Source organism: Leptodactylus fuscus, chromosome 1 (genome assembly GCF_031893055.1).
Source record: "Leptodactylus fuscus isolate aLepFus1 chromosome 1, aLepFus1.hap2, whole genome shotgun sequence".
NCBI classification, from domain to species: Eukaryota; Metazoa; Chordata; class Amphibia; order Anura; family Leptodactylidae; genus Leptodactylus; species Leptodactylus fuscus.
In genome coordinates this window covers 243,440,481-243,459,606 of record NC_134265.1, presented here as the reverse complement: position 1 = coordinate 243,459,606, position 19,126 = coordinate 243,440,481, and the positions used below count along the sequence as shown (strand labels likewise).

Genomic DNA, 19,126 nt, shown 5'->3' with positions numbered 1-19,126 from the left:
ATTCAGCCACGGCGTCCAGCTCGCGACAGCACCCTCCGGACTAGGCCCATTCAGTCGCGGCAGGCACATTTTGGTCCTATTCTGAGGCGGCGTCCTGCATCAAAATCAGGACCAAAATACGCGGTCACTAGCCGTGTGAACTAGCCCTTAGTTGCTGCATCAAGTCAAGGTCAAGGTCTTGGTCATATGGCACAGCTGATGACCCAAAGAGAGTAGATAACTCACCAATATAGCCAACAGTAAGAAAATTTACAATATGTACCAGGCCAGAGAATAAATAATTTTGGTGGGAATGCTACTTTAAACTAAGCTGTGTATATATGAATTTCTGAATCATAGTTAAACAGGACTTGTCCTCAAGTACAATCTGCTAAATTATATTCATCATTTGATTACTTCTGTGCCCCTGAACAATTCATTTTTTTTTTAATAAAGATATGGCCCCAAGTAGGTTGTAAGAAGATGAGTAGTTGTTCTCCAAGTGAACAGTAACTTTTCATTATTTCTGAGGAAGTAAAGGGTTACTGCCTGCTTTGAGTATAAGAGGTAATTCACATATAGCCTACCAAGGGCTTAATATCAAAAACCACCAAATTGATCAGCGGCACAGATATGAGATATGTCATTTAGGATTTTGTAGTTGGTGACAGGTCTTCTTTAAGCAGTCAACAATGTGAGTTTTGACTAGTTGTAGTAATATTACACCATTCCTGGCTACAGACTCATTAAACAGTTTCATCGGCCTCTTTCAACAGGAAAACATTTAAGCAAGCGGTGCCAAAAAGAGATCAAGTTACTGGAAAATGAAATTTGCAAGTATCCTCTAATCACATTATTTCATTGACTATTACTTCTATCACATAGCTTATTATTGCAGCTATAAATACATTTGTAATAGTTACAGTACACTGAAGGCATTCACATTGAATAGCATTGCATTAAAGGACAAACCTACCCCCAAACTGAGAAGAACATTAACATCGCAATGTTCCTTTTACTTAGGTTTATTGGCTGCTGTCTTGGGTGGGCTATTGTTCTTCCTGTTGGGTACCAATTAGTTTGTATTTCTCGTCAAACGCTCTTCACATTCTTGCTACAAGAGAATTTTGGCCCATTGATCTGTGTATGGCTATTGGTGCTTATGTAGCTTTATTACCATGGAACAATTATCTGGACTATGTGCCTGAACAATCCTTTGGGCGCATACACTTGCATTATTCTCCCGAGCCCTATTTACAGATAATGCAGTTGACAGTCAGTCGTCTATAGCGCTGCATTAAAAAAAGTCAGCCGAGAAACAGGCACTCGGTTATTTACAGAGGGTAATGATGGGACAAGAATGCTTGTTTCCCATCATCGGCCTGTGTGATTGGAATTACCCTAGTAATTTCCACCACTGCCAAACAATTTTCTTTTCTTCCTTTTTTTGTTTGGGGGTAGGGGAGGTAGTTCCTTTAAATGTACTTAGGAGGGATATGTATCAAAAGTTTGGTCTATGGTTTCTTTTAGAGCCGGAAGTGCTTTTGAACTTGGTTCTAAGTCAGGCTTCTAAAACTAGTATTTATTAATAGATCTGACATCAGAGTCTCAGTGAATTGTATTTGGTCTGTAAAACAACAATAGGAGGATTAGTGAAATGAAATCTCTACCTTTTAACCCCATGCTGTCCATAGGTTCAGGATCATATTCTAATTAATTTCTTAATATATTTTTAGAGCAGTTAACAGCTTTGTTTTTCTTTTGCAGAGTTTTGCACATACAAAGATTTTATAGATGATACATTGGCTACTTTACTGTTTTTTACTAGGGCTGTTTTGTTGGTAGGCCAACCAGTGACTCCGAATCCAACTCCTTTATTTTCCCACAGCCCAAATCTCACTCTGATTCCTGCTCTGACTCCTTCTTAAGTGGTGGACAGCCATGATGAGCCAAATCTCTTTTATTTTGGAATCAGTAGTAACGGATAAAGTTTTTATTATAAACCGATGGAATATATATAAGTTGTGTGTGTTTTTTGGGCTTTTCTTGATTTATTGTGAAGAGACTGTAGCACTGTGGATGTCTTCAAACAGCTGATCAATGAGGGGCCTGGATTTCTGATCCCTGCCCATCTTCAATTGATGACCTATCCCAAGAATTGATAATCGCAGAAATACCCTTTAAATATTTTCTTATATATAATTGGAAGAAAGGGCTCAAAATTTGTTTAAGCCCCCAGGTTGCGGAAATGCAGCGTTTTTTTGTTTCGGATTTTGCTGCATTTTTTTTTAGTCCAAAGTGGATTTAACAGAAAGTAAATGTCTAGGTGCTTAATATATATTTTCCTTTCTTTTTCAAGCCTTTCCAGAGTTTGGCTCAAAAAAAGCACAGAAAAGCTGCAACAAAAAATGCTCCACAACGTGCAGCCTTAGCCCTACGGCTAACACAACGCATAGCGGGCCTCAGCAAAACAAGCGATGCAGGAAAAACCTCAGTGGCGATACATAGCGGTTTTTCCTGTAGCGCTTTTCACAGAAAGTCTGCAGAAGAAACCTTTCTGCTTCAGTTACACCTATAGGGAAACCGACAGCGTTTCTGTAGCTGTAATTAACATGCTGTGATTTCTAAAACTGCAACTAGTTTGGAAACCGCAGTGTGTCTGCTGTGTGTATCCTCCCGCAATGTGTGGATGGGACTGTAAAACACTATGGTTTTTTCTACAGCTTTAAAACTTAAACTGCCTACGGTCTACAGTATAACAGATTTTAAGAAATGGGAATCGTAACATCAATTTCTTTTGCTACGTTTTCTTTACAGTTTTGCCAAAAATTTGAGAGTTCACCCTGAATAATACACTCGGTCAGTCCTATCAACTCCACTCCAAAGCTTTACTGAAATTACTACAGTAATTAGAGATGAGCGAACAGTGTTCTATCGAACTCATGTTCGATCGGATATTAGGCTGTTCGGCATGTTCGAATCGAATCGAACACCGCGTGGTAAAGTGCGCCATTACTCGATTCCCCTCCCACCTTCCCTGGCGCCTTTTTTGCTCCAATAACAGCGCAGGGTAGGTGGGACAGGAACTACGACACCGGTGACGTTGAAAAAAGTAGGCAAAACCCATTGGCTGCCGAAAACATGTGACCTCTAATTTAAAAGAACAGCGACGCCCAGCTTCGCGTCATTCTGAGCTTGCAATTCACCGGGGACGGAGGTTTCCGTCCAGTTACCTAGGGGTTAGATTCTGGGTAGGCAGGGACAGGCTAGGATAGGAAGGAGAAGACAACCAATAGCTCTTATAAGAGCTAAATTCCAGGGAGAAGCTTGTCAGTGTAACGTGGCACTGACGGACTCAATCGCCGCAACCCAGCTTTCCGCGGATCCTGAATGGAATACACTGACAGTGTATTCCCGTATACCCGATATATACCCCCGATACCCGTTCCAACGGTGTGCCCCCCCACCTTCACCCCAGAAATACCCTGCAAGTCCCCTAGCAATAGAATTGGGGCTATATACACCCACTATTTTTGCTACTGCCATATAGTGCCATTGTCTCACTGGGAATTCAAAGAATATATTGGGCTTACATATAACTTCAATTCCAGGGAGAAGCTTGTCAGTGTAACGTGGCACTGACGGGCTCAATCGCCACAACCCAGCTTTCCCAGGATCCTGAATGGAACACACTGACAGTGTATTCCCGTATACCCCATATATACACCCCAAATCCCCGTTCCAACGGTGTGCCCCCCCACCTTCACCTCAGAAATACCCTGCAAGTCCCCTAGCAATAGAATTGGGGCTATATACACCCACTATTTTTGCTACTGGTATATAGTGCCATTGTCTGACTGGGAATTCAAAGAATATATTGGGGTTACGTGCACCCACAATTTTTGCTACTGGTATATAGTGCCATTGTCTCACTGGGAATTCAAAGAATATATTGGGGTTACAAATACCCTCATTTCTTGCTACTGGTATATAGTGCCATTGTCTGACTGGGAATTCAAAGAATATATTGGGGTTACAAATACCCTCATTTCTTGCTACTGCCATATAGTGCCAGTTTCTGACTGGTAATTCAAAGAATATATTGGGGTTACGTGCACCCACAATTTTTGCTACTGGTATATAGTGCCATTGTCTGACTGGGAATTCAAAGAATATATTGGGGTTACAAATACCCTCATTTCTTGCTACTGGTATATAGTGCCATTGTCTGACTGGGAATTCAAAGAATATATTGGGGTTATAAATACCCTCATTTCTTGCTACTGGTATATAGTGCCATTGTCTGACTGGGAATTCAAAGAATATATTGGGGTTACAAATACCCTCATTTCTTGCTACTGCCATATAGTGCCAGTTTCTGACTGGTAATTCAAAGAATATATTGGGGTTACGTGCACCCACAATTTTTGCTACTGGTATATAGTGCCATTGTCTGACTGGGAATTCAAAGAATATATTGGGGTTACAAATACCCTCATTTCTTGCTACTGGTATATAGTGCCATTGTCTGACTGCGAATTCAAAGAATATATTGGGGTTACAAATACCCTCATTTCTTGCTACTGGTATATAGTGCCATTGTCTGACTGGGAATTCAAAGAATATATTGGGGTTACAAATACCCTCATTTCTTGCTACTGCCATATAGTGCCAGTTTCTGACTGGTAATTCAAAGAATATATTGGGGTTACGTGCACCCACAATTTTTGCTACTGGTATATAGTGCCATTGTCTGACTGGGAATTCAAAGAATATATTGGGGTTACAAATACCCTCATTTCTTGCTACTGGTATATAGTGCCATTGTCTGACTGCGAATTCAAAGAATATATTGGGGTTACAAATACCCTCATTTCTTGCTACTGGTATATAGTGCCATTGTCTGACTGGGAATTCAAAGAATATATTGGGGTTACAAATACCCTCATTTCTTGCTACTGCCATATAGTGCCAGTTTCTGACTGGTAATTCAAAGAATATATTGGGGTTACGTGCACCCACAGTTTTTGCTACTGGTATATAGTGCCATTGTCTCACTGGGAATTCAAAGAATATATTGGGGTTACAAATACCCTCATTTCTTGCTACTGCCATATAGTGCCAGTTTCTGACTGGTAATTCAAAGAATATATTGGGGTTACGTGCACCCACAATTTTTGCTACTGGTATATAGTGCCATTGTCTGACTGGGAATTCAAAGAATATATTGGGGTTACAAATACCCTCATTTCTTGCTACTGGTATATAGTGCCATTGTCTGACTGGGAATTCAAAGAATATATTGGGGTTACAAATACCCTCATTTCTTGCTACTGGTATATAGTGCCATTGTCTGACTGGGAATTCAAAGAATATATTGGGGTTACAAATACCCTCATTTCTTGCTACTGCCATATAGTGCCAGTTTCTGACTGGTAATTCAAAGAATATATTGGGGTTACGTGCACCCACAATTTTTGCTACTGGTATATAGTGCCATTGTCTCACTGGGAATTCAAAGAATATATTGGGGTTACAAATACCCTCATTTCTTGCTACTGCCATATAGTGCCAGTTTCTGACTGGTAATTCAAAGAATATATTGGGGTTATAAATACCCTCATTTCTTGCTACTGGTATATAGTGCCATTGTCTGACTGGGAATTCAAAGAATATATTGGGGTTATAAATACCCTCATTTCTTGCTACTGGTATATAGTGCCATTGTCTGACTGGGAATTCAAAGAATATATTGGGGTTACAAATACCCTCATTTCTTGCTACTGCCATATAGTGCCAGTTTCTGACTGGTAATTCAAAGAATATATTGGGGTTACGTGCACCCACAATTTTTGCTACTGGTATATAGTGCCATTGTCTGACTGGGAATTCAAAGAATATATTGGGGTTACGTGCACCCACAATTTTTGCTACTGGTATATAGTGCCAATTTCTAACTGGGAATTCAAAATGCGCAAGGCTCCCGGAAAGGGACGTGGACGAGGCCGTGGGCGAGGTCGGGGGAATGGTTCTGGGGAGCAAGGTAGCAGTGAAGCCACAGGGCGTCCCGTGCCTACTCCTGTGGGGCAGCAAGCATTGCGCCACTCCACAGTGCCAGGGTTGCTTACCACATTAACTAAACTGCAGGGTACAAACCTTAGTAGGCCCGAGAACCAGGAACAGGTCTTGCAATGGCTGTCAGAGAACGCTTACAGCACATTGTCCAGCAGCCAGTCAGACTCTGCCTCCTCTCCTCCTATTACCCAACAGTCTTGTCCTCCTTCCTCCCAAAATTCCCAAGCTTCACAGAACAATAACCCCAACTGTCCCTGCTCCCCAGAGCTGTTCTCCGCTCCTTTCATTGTCCCTCAACCTGCCTCTCCACGTCACGATTCCACGAACCTAACAGAGGAGCATCTGTGTCCAGATGCTCAAACACTAGAGTCTCCTCCATCTCCGTTCGATTTGGTGGTGGATGACCAGCAACCCACCCTCATCGACGATGATGTGACGCAGTTGCCGTCAGGGCATCCAGTTGACCGGCGCATTGTGCGGGAGGAGGAGATGAGACAGGAGTTGGAAGAGGAAGTGGTGGATGATGAGGACACTGACCCGACCTGGACAGGGGGGATGTCAAGCGGGGAAAGTAGTGTGGATGTTGAGGCAGGTGCAGCACCAAAAAGGGTAGCTAGAGGCAGAGGTCAGCAGCTTAGGCGAAGCCAGGCCACACCCGGAATCTCCCAAGATGTTCCAGTTCGTACCCCGCCCCGAAAAACTCCCACCTCGAGGGCACGTTTCTCGAAGGTGTGGAGTTTTTTCAAGGAATGCGCCGAGGACAGATATAGTGTTGTCTGCACAATTTGCCTCTCGAAATTGATTAGGGGCTCTGAGAAGAGCAACCTGTCCACCACTTCAATGCGCCGTCATTTGGAATCCAAGCACTGGAATCAGTGGCAGGCAGCAACGGCAGGACAAAGGCCGCCTGCCGTTCACGCCACTGCCACTGCCTCTGCCACTGCCTCTGCCTCTGCCACTGCCACTGCTGACTGTGCTGGCGATGCACTCCAGAGGACGAGCCAGGACACCACTTCATCTGCCTCCGCCACTTTGTTGACTTCTCCCTCATCCTCCCCTGTTCCTGTCTTATCTCCTTCTCCTGCACCATCAAAGGCACCATCAGGCGCTTCTTTACAACAACCCACCATCTCTCAGACATTGGAGCGGCGGCAGAAATACACTGCTAACCACCCACACGCGCAAGCCTTGAACGCCAACATCGCTAAACTGCTGGCCCAGGAGATGTTGGCGTTCCGGCTTGTTGAAACTCCCGCCTTCCTGGACCTGATGGCAACTGCGGCACCTCGCTATTCCGTCCCTAGCCGTCACTACTTCTCCCGGTGTGCCGTCCCCGCCTTGCACCAGCACGTGTAACTCAACATCAGGCGGGCCCTTAGTTCCGCGCTTTGCACAAAGGTCCACTTGACCACCGACGCGTGGACAAGTGCATGCGGACAGGGACGCTACATTTCACTGACGGCACACTGGGTGAATGTAGTTGAGGCTGGGACTGCTTCCCAAACTGGCCCGGTGTACCTCGTCTCCCCGCCTAACATTCCTGGCAGGGACACGAGAAGAACACCCCCCTCCTCCTCCTCCTCTACCGCCTCCTCCTTCGCCACCGCCTCCGCCACCGCCTCCTCCTCCGCTGTTAGATTGACCCCAGCTACGAGTTGGAAACGTTGCAGCACTGGCGTTGGTAGACGTCAGCAGGCTGTGCTGAAGCTGATCAGCTTGGGGGACAGACAGCACACTGCCTCCGAGGTGAGGGATGCCCTCCTCGATGAGACGGCAATATGGTTTGAGCCGCTGCACCTGGGCCCAGGCATGGTCGTTTGTGATAACGGCCGGAACCTGGTAGCAGCTCTGGAGCTTGCCGGACTCCAACATGTTCCATGCCTGGCCCACGTCTTCAACCTAGTGGTGCAACGTTTCCTAAAGAGCTACCCCAATGTTCCAGAGCTACTGGTGAAAGTGCGGCGCATGTGCGCCCACTTTCGCAAGTCGACAGTAGCCGCTGCTAGCTTAAAATCTCTCCAGCAACGCCTGCATGTGCCACAACACCGGCTTTTGTGCGACGTCCCCACACGCTGGAACTCAACATTTCAGATGTTGAATAGAGTGGTTGAGCAGCAGAGACCTTTGATGGAATACCAGCTACAAAACCCTAGGGTGCCACAAAGTCAGCTGCCTCAGTTTCACATCCATGAGTGGCCATGGATGAGAGACCTTTGTGACATCCTATGGGTCTTTGAGGAGTCCACAAGGAGGGTGAGCTCTGAGGATGCGATGGTGAGCCTTACAATCCCGCTCTTGTGTGTTCTGAGAGAATCCCTGATTGACATCAGGGATAACTCAGATCACACAGAGGAGTTAGGGATAGCATCCGATCCGTCACAGCTGGAGAGTAGGTCCACACATCTGTCCGCTTCACTGCATTTAATGGAGGAGGAGGAGGAGGAGGAAGAAGAGTTGTCCGATGATGTGATGGTGATACAGGAGGCTTCCGGGCAACTTCGAATCGTCCCATTGTTGCAGCGCGGATGGGTAGACATGGAGGATGAGGAGGAAATGGAGATTGAACTTTCCGGTGGGGCCAGAGGAGTCATGCCAACTAACACTGTGGCAGACATGGCTGAGTTCATGTTGGGGTGCTTTACAACCGACAAGCGTATTGTCAAAATCATGGAGGACAACCAGTACTGGATCTTTGCTATCCTTGACCCCCGGTATAAAAACAACATCTCGTCTTTTATTCCGGTAGAGGGGAGGGCCAATCGCATCAATGCTTGCCACAGTCAATTGGTGCAGAATATGATGGAGATGTTTCCAGCATGTGACGTTGGCGGCAGGGAGGGCAGTTCCTCCAGTAGGCAACCAAGTTCTCACCGGTCCACACAAACGAGGGGCACACTGTCTAAGGTCTGGGACACCTTGATGGCACCCCCTCGCCAAAGTGCCGCCACGGAGGGTCCTAGTGTCACCAGGCGTGAGAAGTATAGGCGCATGTTGCGGGAATACCTTTCCGACCACAGCCCTGTCCTCTCCGACCCCTCTGCGCCCTACACGTATTGGGTGTCAAAGTTGGACCTGTGGCTTGAACTTGCCCTATATGCCTTGGAGGTGCTGTCCTGTCCTGCCGCCAGCGTCCTATCTGAGAGGGTGTTCAGTGCAGCCGGTGGCATCATCACTGACAAGCGCACCCGTCTGTCAGCTGAGAGTGCCGACCGGCTCACTTTGATAAAAATGAACCACCACTGGATAGAGCCTTCATTTTTGTGCCCACCTGTGTAAAGCACCCCAACATGAAACTCCATGTCTGTACTCAACCTCTCCAATTCCTCCGCATCCTCATACTCATCCACCATAAGAGTTGCACAATTCTGCTAATACTAGGCTCCCTCCACCCTGATTTCCCCCAACTCTGCTGGTTAGAGGCTCCCTCCACCCTGATTTCCACCAACTCTGCTGGTTAGAGGCTCCCTCCACCCTGCTTTCCCACAACTCTGCTGGTTAGAGGCTCCCTCCACCCTGCTTTCCCACAACTCTGCTGGTTAGAGGCTCCCTCCACCCTGCTTTCCCACAACTCTGCTGGTTAGAGGCTCCCTCCACCCTGATTTCCACCAACTCTGCTGGTTAGAGGCTCCCTCCACCCTGCTTTCCCACAACTCTGCTGGTTAGAGGCTCCCTCCACCCTGATTTCCACCAACTCTGCTGGTTAGAGGCTCCCTCCACCATGAATTGGTCCAAACTGGGCTGTTTAGAGGCTCCCTCCACCATGAATTGGTCCAAACTGGGCTGGTTAGAGACTCCCTCCACCATGAATTGGTCCAAACTGGGTTTTTTAGAGGCTCCCTCCACCATGAATTGGTCCAAACTGGGGTTTTTAGAGGCTCCCTCCACCATGAATTGGTCCAAACTGGGGTTTTTAGAGGCTCCCTCCACCATGAATTGGTCCAAACTGGGGTTTTTAGAGGCTCCCTCCACCATGAATTTGCCCAAACTGGGCTGTTTAGAGGCTCCCTCCACCATGAATTGGTCCAAATTGGGGTTTTTAGAGGCTCCCTCCACCATGAATTTGCCCAAACTGGGCTGGTTAGAGGCTCCCTCCACCATGAATTGGTCCAAACTGGGCTGGTTAGAGGCTCCCTCCACCATGAATTGGTCCAAATTGGGGTTTTTAGAGGCTCCCTCCACCATGAATTGGTCCAAACTGGGCTGTTTAGAGGCTCCCTCCACCATGAATTGGTCCAAACTGGGGTTTTTAGAGGCTCCCTCCACCATGAATTGGTCCAAACTGGGCTGGTTAGAGGCTCCCTCCACCATGAATTGGTCCAAACTGGGTTTTTTAGAGGCTCCCTCCACCATGAATTGGTCCAAACTGGGGTTTTTAGAGGCTCCCTCCACCATGAATTGGTCTAAACTGGGGTTTTTAGAGGCTCCCTCCACCATGAATTGGTCCAAACTGGGGTTTTTAGAGGCTCCCTCCACCATGAATTTGCCCAAACTGGGCTGTTTAGAGGCTCCCTCCACCATGAATTTGCCCAAACTGGGCTGTTTAGAGGCTCCCTCCACCATGAATTGGTCTAAACTGGGGTTTTTAGAGGCTCCCTCCACCATGAATTGGTCCAAACTGGGCTGTTTAGAGGCTCCCTCCACCATGAATTGGTCCAAACTGGGGTTTTTAGAGGCTCCCTCCACCATGAATTGGTCCAAACTGGGCTGTTTAGAGGCTCCCTCCACCATGAATTGGTCCAAACTGGGGTTTTTAGAGGCTCCCTCCACCATGAATTGGTCCAAACTGGGGTTTTTAGAGGCTCCCTCCACCATGAATTGGTCCAAACTGGGGTTTTTAGAGGCTCCCTCCACCATGAATTTGCCCAAACTGGGCTGTTTAGAGGCTCCCTCCACCATGAATTTGCCCAAACTGGGCTGTTTAGAGGCTCCCTCCACCATGAATTGGTCCAAACTGGGGTTTTTAGAGGCTCCCTCCACCATGAATTGGTCCAAACTGGGGTTTTTAGAGGCTCCCTCCACCATGAATTGGTCCAAACTGGGGTTTTTAGAGGCTCCCTCCACCATGAATTGGTCCAAACTGGGCTGTTTAGAGGCTCCCTCCACCATGAATTGGTCCAAACTGGGGTTTTTAGAGGCTCCCTCCACCATGAATTGGTCCAAACTGGGGTTTTTAGAGGCTCCCTCCACCATGAATTGGTCCAAACTGGGGTTTTTAGAGGCTCCCTCCACCATGAATTTGCCCAAACTGGGCTGTTTAGAGGCTCCCTCCACCATGAATTTGCCCAAACTGGGCTGTTTAGAGGCTCCCTCCACCATGAATTTGCCCAAACTGGGCTGTTTAGAGGCTCCCTCCACCATGAATTGGTCCAAACTGGGGTTTTTAGAGGCTCCCTCCAGCATGAATTGGTCCAAACTGGGGTTTTTAGAGGCTCCCTCCACCATGAATTGGTCCAAACTGGGGTTTTTAGAGGCTCCCTCCACCATGAATTGGTCCAAACTGGGCTGTTTAGAGGCTCCCTCCACCATGAATTGGTCCAAACTGGGGTTTTTAGAGGCTCCCTCCACCATGAATTGGTCCAAACTGGGGTTTTTAGAGGCTCCCTCCACCATGAATTGGTCCAAACTGGGGTTTTTAGAGGCTCCCTCCACCATGAATTTGCCCAAACTGGGCTGTTTAGAGGCTCCCTCCACCATGAATTGGTCCAAACTGGGGTTTTTAGAGGCTCCCTCCACCATGAATTGGTCCAAACTGGGGTTTTTTAGAGGCTCCCTCCACCATGAATTTGCCCAAACTGGGCTGTTTAGAGGCTCCCTCCATCATGAATTGGTCCAAACTGGGGTTTTTAGAGGCTCCCTCCACCATGAATTGGTCCAAACTGGGGTTTTTAGAGGCTCCCTCCACCATGAATTGGTCCAAACTGGGGTTTTTAGAGGCTCCCTCCACCATGAATTTGCCCAAACTGGGCTGTTTAGAGGCTCCCTCCACCATGAATTTGCCCAAACTGGGCTGTTTAGAGGCTCCCTCCACCATGAATTTGCCCAAACTGGGCTGTTTAGAGGCTCCCTCCACCATGAATTGGTCCAAACTGGGGTTTTTAGAGGCTCCCTCCAGCATGAATTGGTCCAAACTGGGGTTTTTAGAGGCTCCCTCCACCATGAATTGGTCCAAACTGGGGTTTTTAGAGGCTCCCTCCACCATGAATTGGTCCAAACTGGGCTGTTTAGAGGCTCCCTCCACCATGAATTGGTCCAAACTGGGGTTTTTAGAGGCTCCCTCCACCATGAATTGGTCCAAACTGGGGTTTTTAGAGGCTCCCTCCACCATGAATTGGTCCAAACTGGGGTTTTTAGAGGCTCCCTCCACCATGAATTTGCCCAAACTGGGCTGTTTAGAGGCTCCCTCCACCATGAATTGGTCCAAACTGGGGTTTTTAGAGGCTCCCTCCACCATGAATTGGTCCAAACTGGGGTTTTTTAGAGGCTCCCTCCACCATGAATTTGCCCAAACTGGGCTGTTTAGAGGCTCCCTCCATCATGAATTGGTCCAAACTGGGGTTTTTAGAGGCTCCCTCCACCATGAATTGGTCCAAACTGGGGTTTTTAGAGGCTCCCTCCACCATGAATTGGTCCAAACTGGGGTTTTTAGAGGCTCCCTCCACCATGAATTTGCCCAAACTCTGCTGGTTAGAGGCTCAATCCACCCTGATTTTCAAAACAAATGTTGGTGCCAACCTCAACTTACTACAAGGGCCAAATTCACTGCTGGTGACAAGCTCTCCTCACTGCAAGTGCCAAATACACATGTTTCAAGGTGTTTTCCTACTGTCAGAGAGGTGGTATTGAGTGTGTAAAGTGTGTAGTTGTTAGGCTGTGATGTTGGAGTAATAGAGGGTCTTTGGTGTGTTAGATGCCCCCAGACATGCTTCCCCTGCTGTCCCAGTGTCATTCCAGAGGTGTTGGCATCATTTCCTGGGGTGTCATAGTGGACTTGGTGACCCTCCAGACACGGATTTGGGTTTCCCCCTTAACGAGTATCTGTTCCCCATAGACTATAATGGGGTTCGAAACCCGTTCGAACACACGAACATTGAGCGGCTGTTCGAATCGAATTTCGAACCTCGAACATTTTAGTGTTCTCTCATCTCTAACAGTAATGGTTTCATGAGCACCTTCTAAGTTAAATCTACACTAAATATGGTAAAATACCTTGGTATTGTAGCTCAGTAGTATTTGAGTTAGAGTGCATTTACATTACGCTACTTCATGTGTTCTATTGCCCAACTTCATTATCACTGTTCAGTTTGGCTGTGAGCATACAGGTGCCAGAACTAGATGATGAATGGTGTTTCTAGGGTCAAATTATCAGGTGGCGCCACATCATTTTACCATAAGCTACCTATAGAGAGATCAGTGAAAGTTTGACTTTCACTAGCTCTTTGTCGTGCTGCCCATCTACACAGCACTATAACCTGACGCTGTCCAGATGTCCACTGGCAAAAAGTGACAACCATGTTGCATCTACAGAGTGGAAAAGTTATTCTTCTTTCTGCTGCTAAGACATGTCACTTATATCTGATGATGTTCTTTGTTGTGTAGCCTGGAAACATATAGATAACTATGTTCAGAGCGGTTTTACTATCGCATGATTTTTTTTTTTTTTTCATCATTTGATCTCCAAGATCATTACAATTACAATCAATTACATCTTCCAAGATTTGACCAGTATAACTTAATTCTTCTGTATAATTCCCATTGTGGATTTATTTTCTATTCATGTAAAAGCATTATTTTACTGATATATACTGTAGGGGAAGTGCTGGCACATTACTGTAGCTGTCAGTCAGAATATTGATCTACCTATTGACCTACATTAGATCCTCTTGTGCAGAACACCCTTTAATCCAGCATTTCAGTGGTCCTAAGTATACTGGATTATTTCACATTTACTATATGTAATACAGGGTTAGATATCACCTAACACAGAAAAGAATCTGGAAAAAGACAAATACTGTTGATTTCAATTAACATGCTGGCCTACATGTAGAACATGCATGAGGCCAGGTCAAAACTCTGCAATTGGATGACTTTACATATTTCCTAATGAACTAATGAGATTATTGAATATTTTACAAATAATTGAACTTTGCAATTATTTCATGAACTCAAGGTCCTTGCGTGGAAGGCGCAATATAGATACAGCAGCTCTCATAACAGAACAGTAGCTGCTTTGTACAATTATCCAGCAGAAGATGAATTGCCTTGAAATACATTGTTTTAGGCACAAAGTGAAGGAAAAGCCGTATTAACACGCATAGATTTTAATAGTTAGATGACATCCATGGTTAGCTTAGGAGCTGGACCTTCTACTTGTTCTTTTACATCCATTTGTTAATGACACACTGACCCAATGTTTTAGACACTAAAGTAAATATGCTGAGGTTTTGCATTCTGTGTGGTATCCCCACATCTTGAGATGGCCCAACATACAAATTCCTTAAAAATAGGACCTAAAAATCAGATCAAAACAGTAGTTGTTGAAAAAGTGCCATTTTGATACATATCCTCAAAGTGCAATGCCTTCTAGTGTTCTTGTATTGTCTTCTCCAGTTAGGAATAGTCAATGAAAGTAATAAGACTTGTCAGTGATTTAATAAAAATAATCTATTTAAGGGAAAACAAGAGGAGCTTTCACATTACCTAAGGGAGCACGAAACATCTCACTGTATGAGTCCAGAGAGTCTAAAAACATAGTTGGTAAGTGACATCTCAGATCACAGGAGATGTGAGATGATGACTGTAGGCACCCGTGGTTTTTAGCAAGCATTGCTTCAGAACGGACAAAATGTTCTTATTTTCTGTATTCCTGGGATTCCCTGAAACCATTGGAAATTCTATATCACATTCCAGAACCTTCTCTGGAACATAGGAAATATCAACATTTTGTCTTTCTATGTGCTCACATGAATAAAATAAACAGACTGCATTAAACTTACGGTGACTTTTTTTTTAACAACAGCTTTCTCTCAATGTGAACAGCAACTAATCTCATTTTACCTTTTCACAGCTTATTGCAGGATCCATTTATGGATAGCTTTATATTATATTATGCTATGCTAACCTTTGCTCTTATCTTTTGTTTTCTTCTGCTTGATCACAACACATGTATAGGCTACCTTAAGATGTTTGACATCCCTCCTGGTGCTAGACATGTGTTTATCCAAGAAGACGAGGCTTCCCCTCATATTCTTGGTAAGTGGTTCATCTTGAATTTGGCAGTCCCTTAGAGATGAATAGAGCACCAGTGTGCATGTGTGATTGATGCTCTATTCAGACAGAGGGATTTGGGACCCCTTTTCTCAAAGACGTATCCCCTCTTCTGTGGATAATTATTGCTTGTGGAAATAAACATTTTAGGCCAGGGCCATGTATGGCTTAATCGCAGCGGGTTAGTCTCAATAGTTAGGTCAATTTCTTGCTGTGGATTTAAAACACAAGTGACTTTGCCTGTTTTTTGCCACCAATGTGTGTTGAAATCCACAGTGAATCTGCTGTATATGGCTTTACCCTAAAGATGTTGTTACTAGTAAAGTTTTTTGAAGCCAGCGTTGTGTATGCTCATATTTTGTGTCATATATTTTTATGGCTTATTCTCATGTGCCAGATTTGTGGCAGAAAGTTTTGTGACTGTCCATTCATCTGTATCAGCTTGCATAAATCCCTGCAGCTGGTACCATAATAAGCACATTTATAGATCAGTGAAACTAATTATTAGTCACAGAAAGTTCTGTAACATATCTACAGTGTGTGACCATACACTCATTTTTTCAGTCACTAAAATAGATGGCAGGGTTCTAACTACTAAAACAGTTTCTGAACAACTCAGTCAGGAATGCACTAACTAAATAGGCACATTCATAATCAATTTCCGTTACCGCTTTTGTGCCTCCCAGTGGCATCATACGTGCTCCTGATGATGAACAGCACTCTTCTGTGATTGGGCCTCATTGGTGACCTGGGCACGCTGAGCGCTATGAAGCATGGTATGCCCATGTCGCAGAATGGTGACCACCAGACTGTTGACATCACAGAAGAGTACTTTACATTACCAGGAGAATGCTAGATGCCACAAAGAGGCCCAAAAGAGATTACGGAAGGTCAGTATGAATAGAATTAACAATTTTTACACCTCCCCTGGGCCTCCACCTATTATACTCTTGGGTCTCTTGGAATAATAATGTCACTTTCACATTGACATAATTTTGGCTTTGTTTGCCTTAGAGAGCTATAAATTAGATAGATTCCTAGGACCCCTACATTGTGCTTTAAGCCAATTTAAAGGGGGTCTCCGGGATACATGGAAAGCCCTAAACTAACCTAAACCCTCTCCTTCTTTCTAAATAACCTAATTAATCAAAAGTGCACATTTTCTGATTACCTGGTGATGATCTTTTTCCCAATTTCCAGAAATAGATTGTCACTACCACTCCCATCCACTCCATCATACTTACCCTTCCAAGCTTCTTCCTGCGGGATGGCTCCTCCTTCATTACTGATTCTGCAGGTGCGCGGTTCTCCAAGCGCTGCTCTGCATAATGCTGACAATAATCCCACGCATGCACAGTAGAGGTGGATCGTCGCTGCATAGAACAGAGCAGCACTGGGTGAGGAGCGCACGCCTGCAGAATCAGTAAAGATGGAGGGCCTGTCCTGCAGGAAGAAACCTGGAATGAAGTGGGGTAAGTATATAATGGGGTTGAGGATTGGGCTGAATAGGTAGAGAAGGGCTAGTAGTGGGCAGGATAGCTAGAGAGACAAGGTGGGGGTGTATAGGAGGGAGGAGTGGTAGAGTATGGTTAGAGGTAGTAGCGTGGAAGTTATATAGCAGGAAACTGAACCTCCTAAACAAATGCAGGAGATACCAGTATCTCCTAGAGACACCCAGAAATCACTCAAAACACAAATAAAGGTATATGGGTGCATTTTTTGCTCTGAAAACCACTTTAATGTATGCTTTGTAACTAACTTGTTCGACCCAAAACTAATCAGACACCTAAGCCGCCAAACCCGAAAACGAAATGAATCTTGAGGTTTGCCCATTTCTGACCAGTCCTCTGTCTTCTTCCGGGAACCTGTATTACAAAGTATGCCCACATACAACGCTGGTTTCACTACAGTTTATTGTTAAAATCCCTTAAAAATCTACTTTTTTCAGCAAAAATGTTTTTTTGCATTTGCATATACACAACATACATTTTAGATGATCTGATAATGATTGCAATCTTTAAACATTCAGCCTATTGCCATTATTATGTTTTGTGTAGTGCAAACTGCAACTAAACATCTGTTTCTATAGCTGAAGCACAGAAATGTAATTTTATGTCATGCTTTGGATTATATTGGATGTTTAGAGATGTATGAAGAATTGCAGATTATATCCCGATGCACAATGAATGCTTTAAGAATATTTAAGAGGTCCTGTTAATCATTGTCAATACTGCATTTTTTCAACCAGCAACCTGTTTGCATATACATTTATACAGTATATACAGTATAAAAAGATATTTACTTATGCATATACAGTAGTTACATTGAATATATATATATATATATATATATATATATATATATATATATATATATATATATTATACACATATGCAGTTAACTTAAAAACTCACGTCCCCTATTCCGCACCCGCACGGATTTAGGAATCATAGATGCAGAGATATAGGGTGTTGTTTGAGAAAATGACTTCAATTTAAAAAAAAAACAGGCTGACCTCATCATTGTTAGAATAGTGTAGCTCACCCTGTTTCATTTTCCATATCTATCTAAAGGTAAAAATTTATATATTGTTTCAGCAGTGCATGCAGCATTTCAATAAGAATGGTCATATACATTAATATCAGACAGCATTCCCCCCCCACAACCTAAATATGTGAGCAGAATTCAAGCTCCTGTGAATTTTCTCTAATATACCCATAGACAAAATTGGATTAAGGCCGGGTTCACATCTGCCCCCCAGCCTCCATTATGCAGGTTTCTGTTTCCTGCCTGAAACTGCGCAGGAGATGGAAACCTGCAGTCAGTTTTCAAACCCATTCATTTGAATGGGCTTGGAAACTGTCCGGCCGTGAGTGCTGGTGAGCGTTTTGTGCTCTCCGCAGCAAAACCGTTTTTTTTTAACTGGACACAAAGTCGGACATGCAGGACTTTGTGTCCGGTTAAAAAAAACAGTTTTGCCGCGGAGAGCACAAAACGCTCCCCCCGGCGCTCACGGCCGGACACTGTCTGTTGGGTTTCCATCTTCTGTCTGCAGAAGACGGAAACCCGACAGACGGAGAACGGGCGCAGATGTGAATGAGCTCTTATCTGGAATTTTATTTTCTTTCCAAAGGCAGCACATTAGGGTCTTCATCTCTGCCTTTATCTCCTCCCAGGAATGGCCCACCTACTTAGCATTGAGGCAGTTAATTAGCATAATTAATGTTAAAAGAAACCTCCCACCCCTCTACTATCTTTTTATGTTTTAATGGACAAGATTTTTTTACTTGATTTAAATTGGGTGGGTATGTTGTGTTGGCTTTAGACTCAAGGAAAGCAAAATTTCAAGTAAACCCAATTTTAAACCCAAGGGTCCAAGCTAGGGAAAGATCATAACTTGGAAATCGTATTAAGTACTGCTGTCACAAAGGCTGGACCCTTAGAGTGGATGTCCAGGTTATAATGCTTGATGAAGGTAGAGGAAGAGCTCCAGGAAGCTCAGCTCTGAATGGAACAGACCTTTCTGGGTTAACAGACCTGCAGACCGAGGAAGACGCCTATGCTCGTTGTTTGAAATTTAAAATAATAGAAGAAAGCAAGCCCTCCGGAGGCAGAATGGTGCGACTATTATCACTGATGGACCTTCCAGCAAGTCTTTCTGCAGTAGTCTCTGGATAATATGGATTGGAGGAGAGACATAAAGAAATTAGTGTCTCCAACTCATAGGGAATGCATCCACTGCATATGGATGATCTTGTGCATTCAGAGAACAATCATTTTGCATTGTTTCTGGTTTCCATCAAGTCTA

General features: G+C 44.7%; 1 protein-coding gene across 1 annotated transcript in view; it reads left to right on the top strand.

Moving 5' to 3' along the window:
- The window catches only part of ADAMTS3 (ADAM metallopeptidase with thrombospondin type 1 motif 3), a 187,046-nt gene that overhangs the window by 133,510 nt on the left and 34,410 nt on the right, over positions 1-19,126 (top strand). Inside the window, exon 16 of the mRNA XM_075284923.1 lies at positions 15,223-15,303. Within this exon, the coding sequence (XP_075141024.1) occupies positions 15,223-15,303 (81 nt within the window). The remainder of the gene's footprint in view (positions 1-15,222; positions 15,304-19,126) is intronic.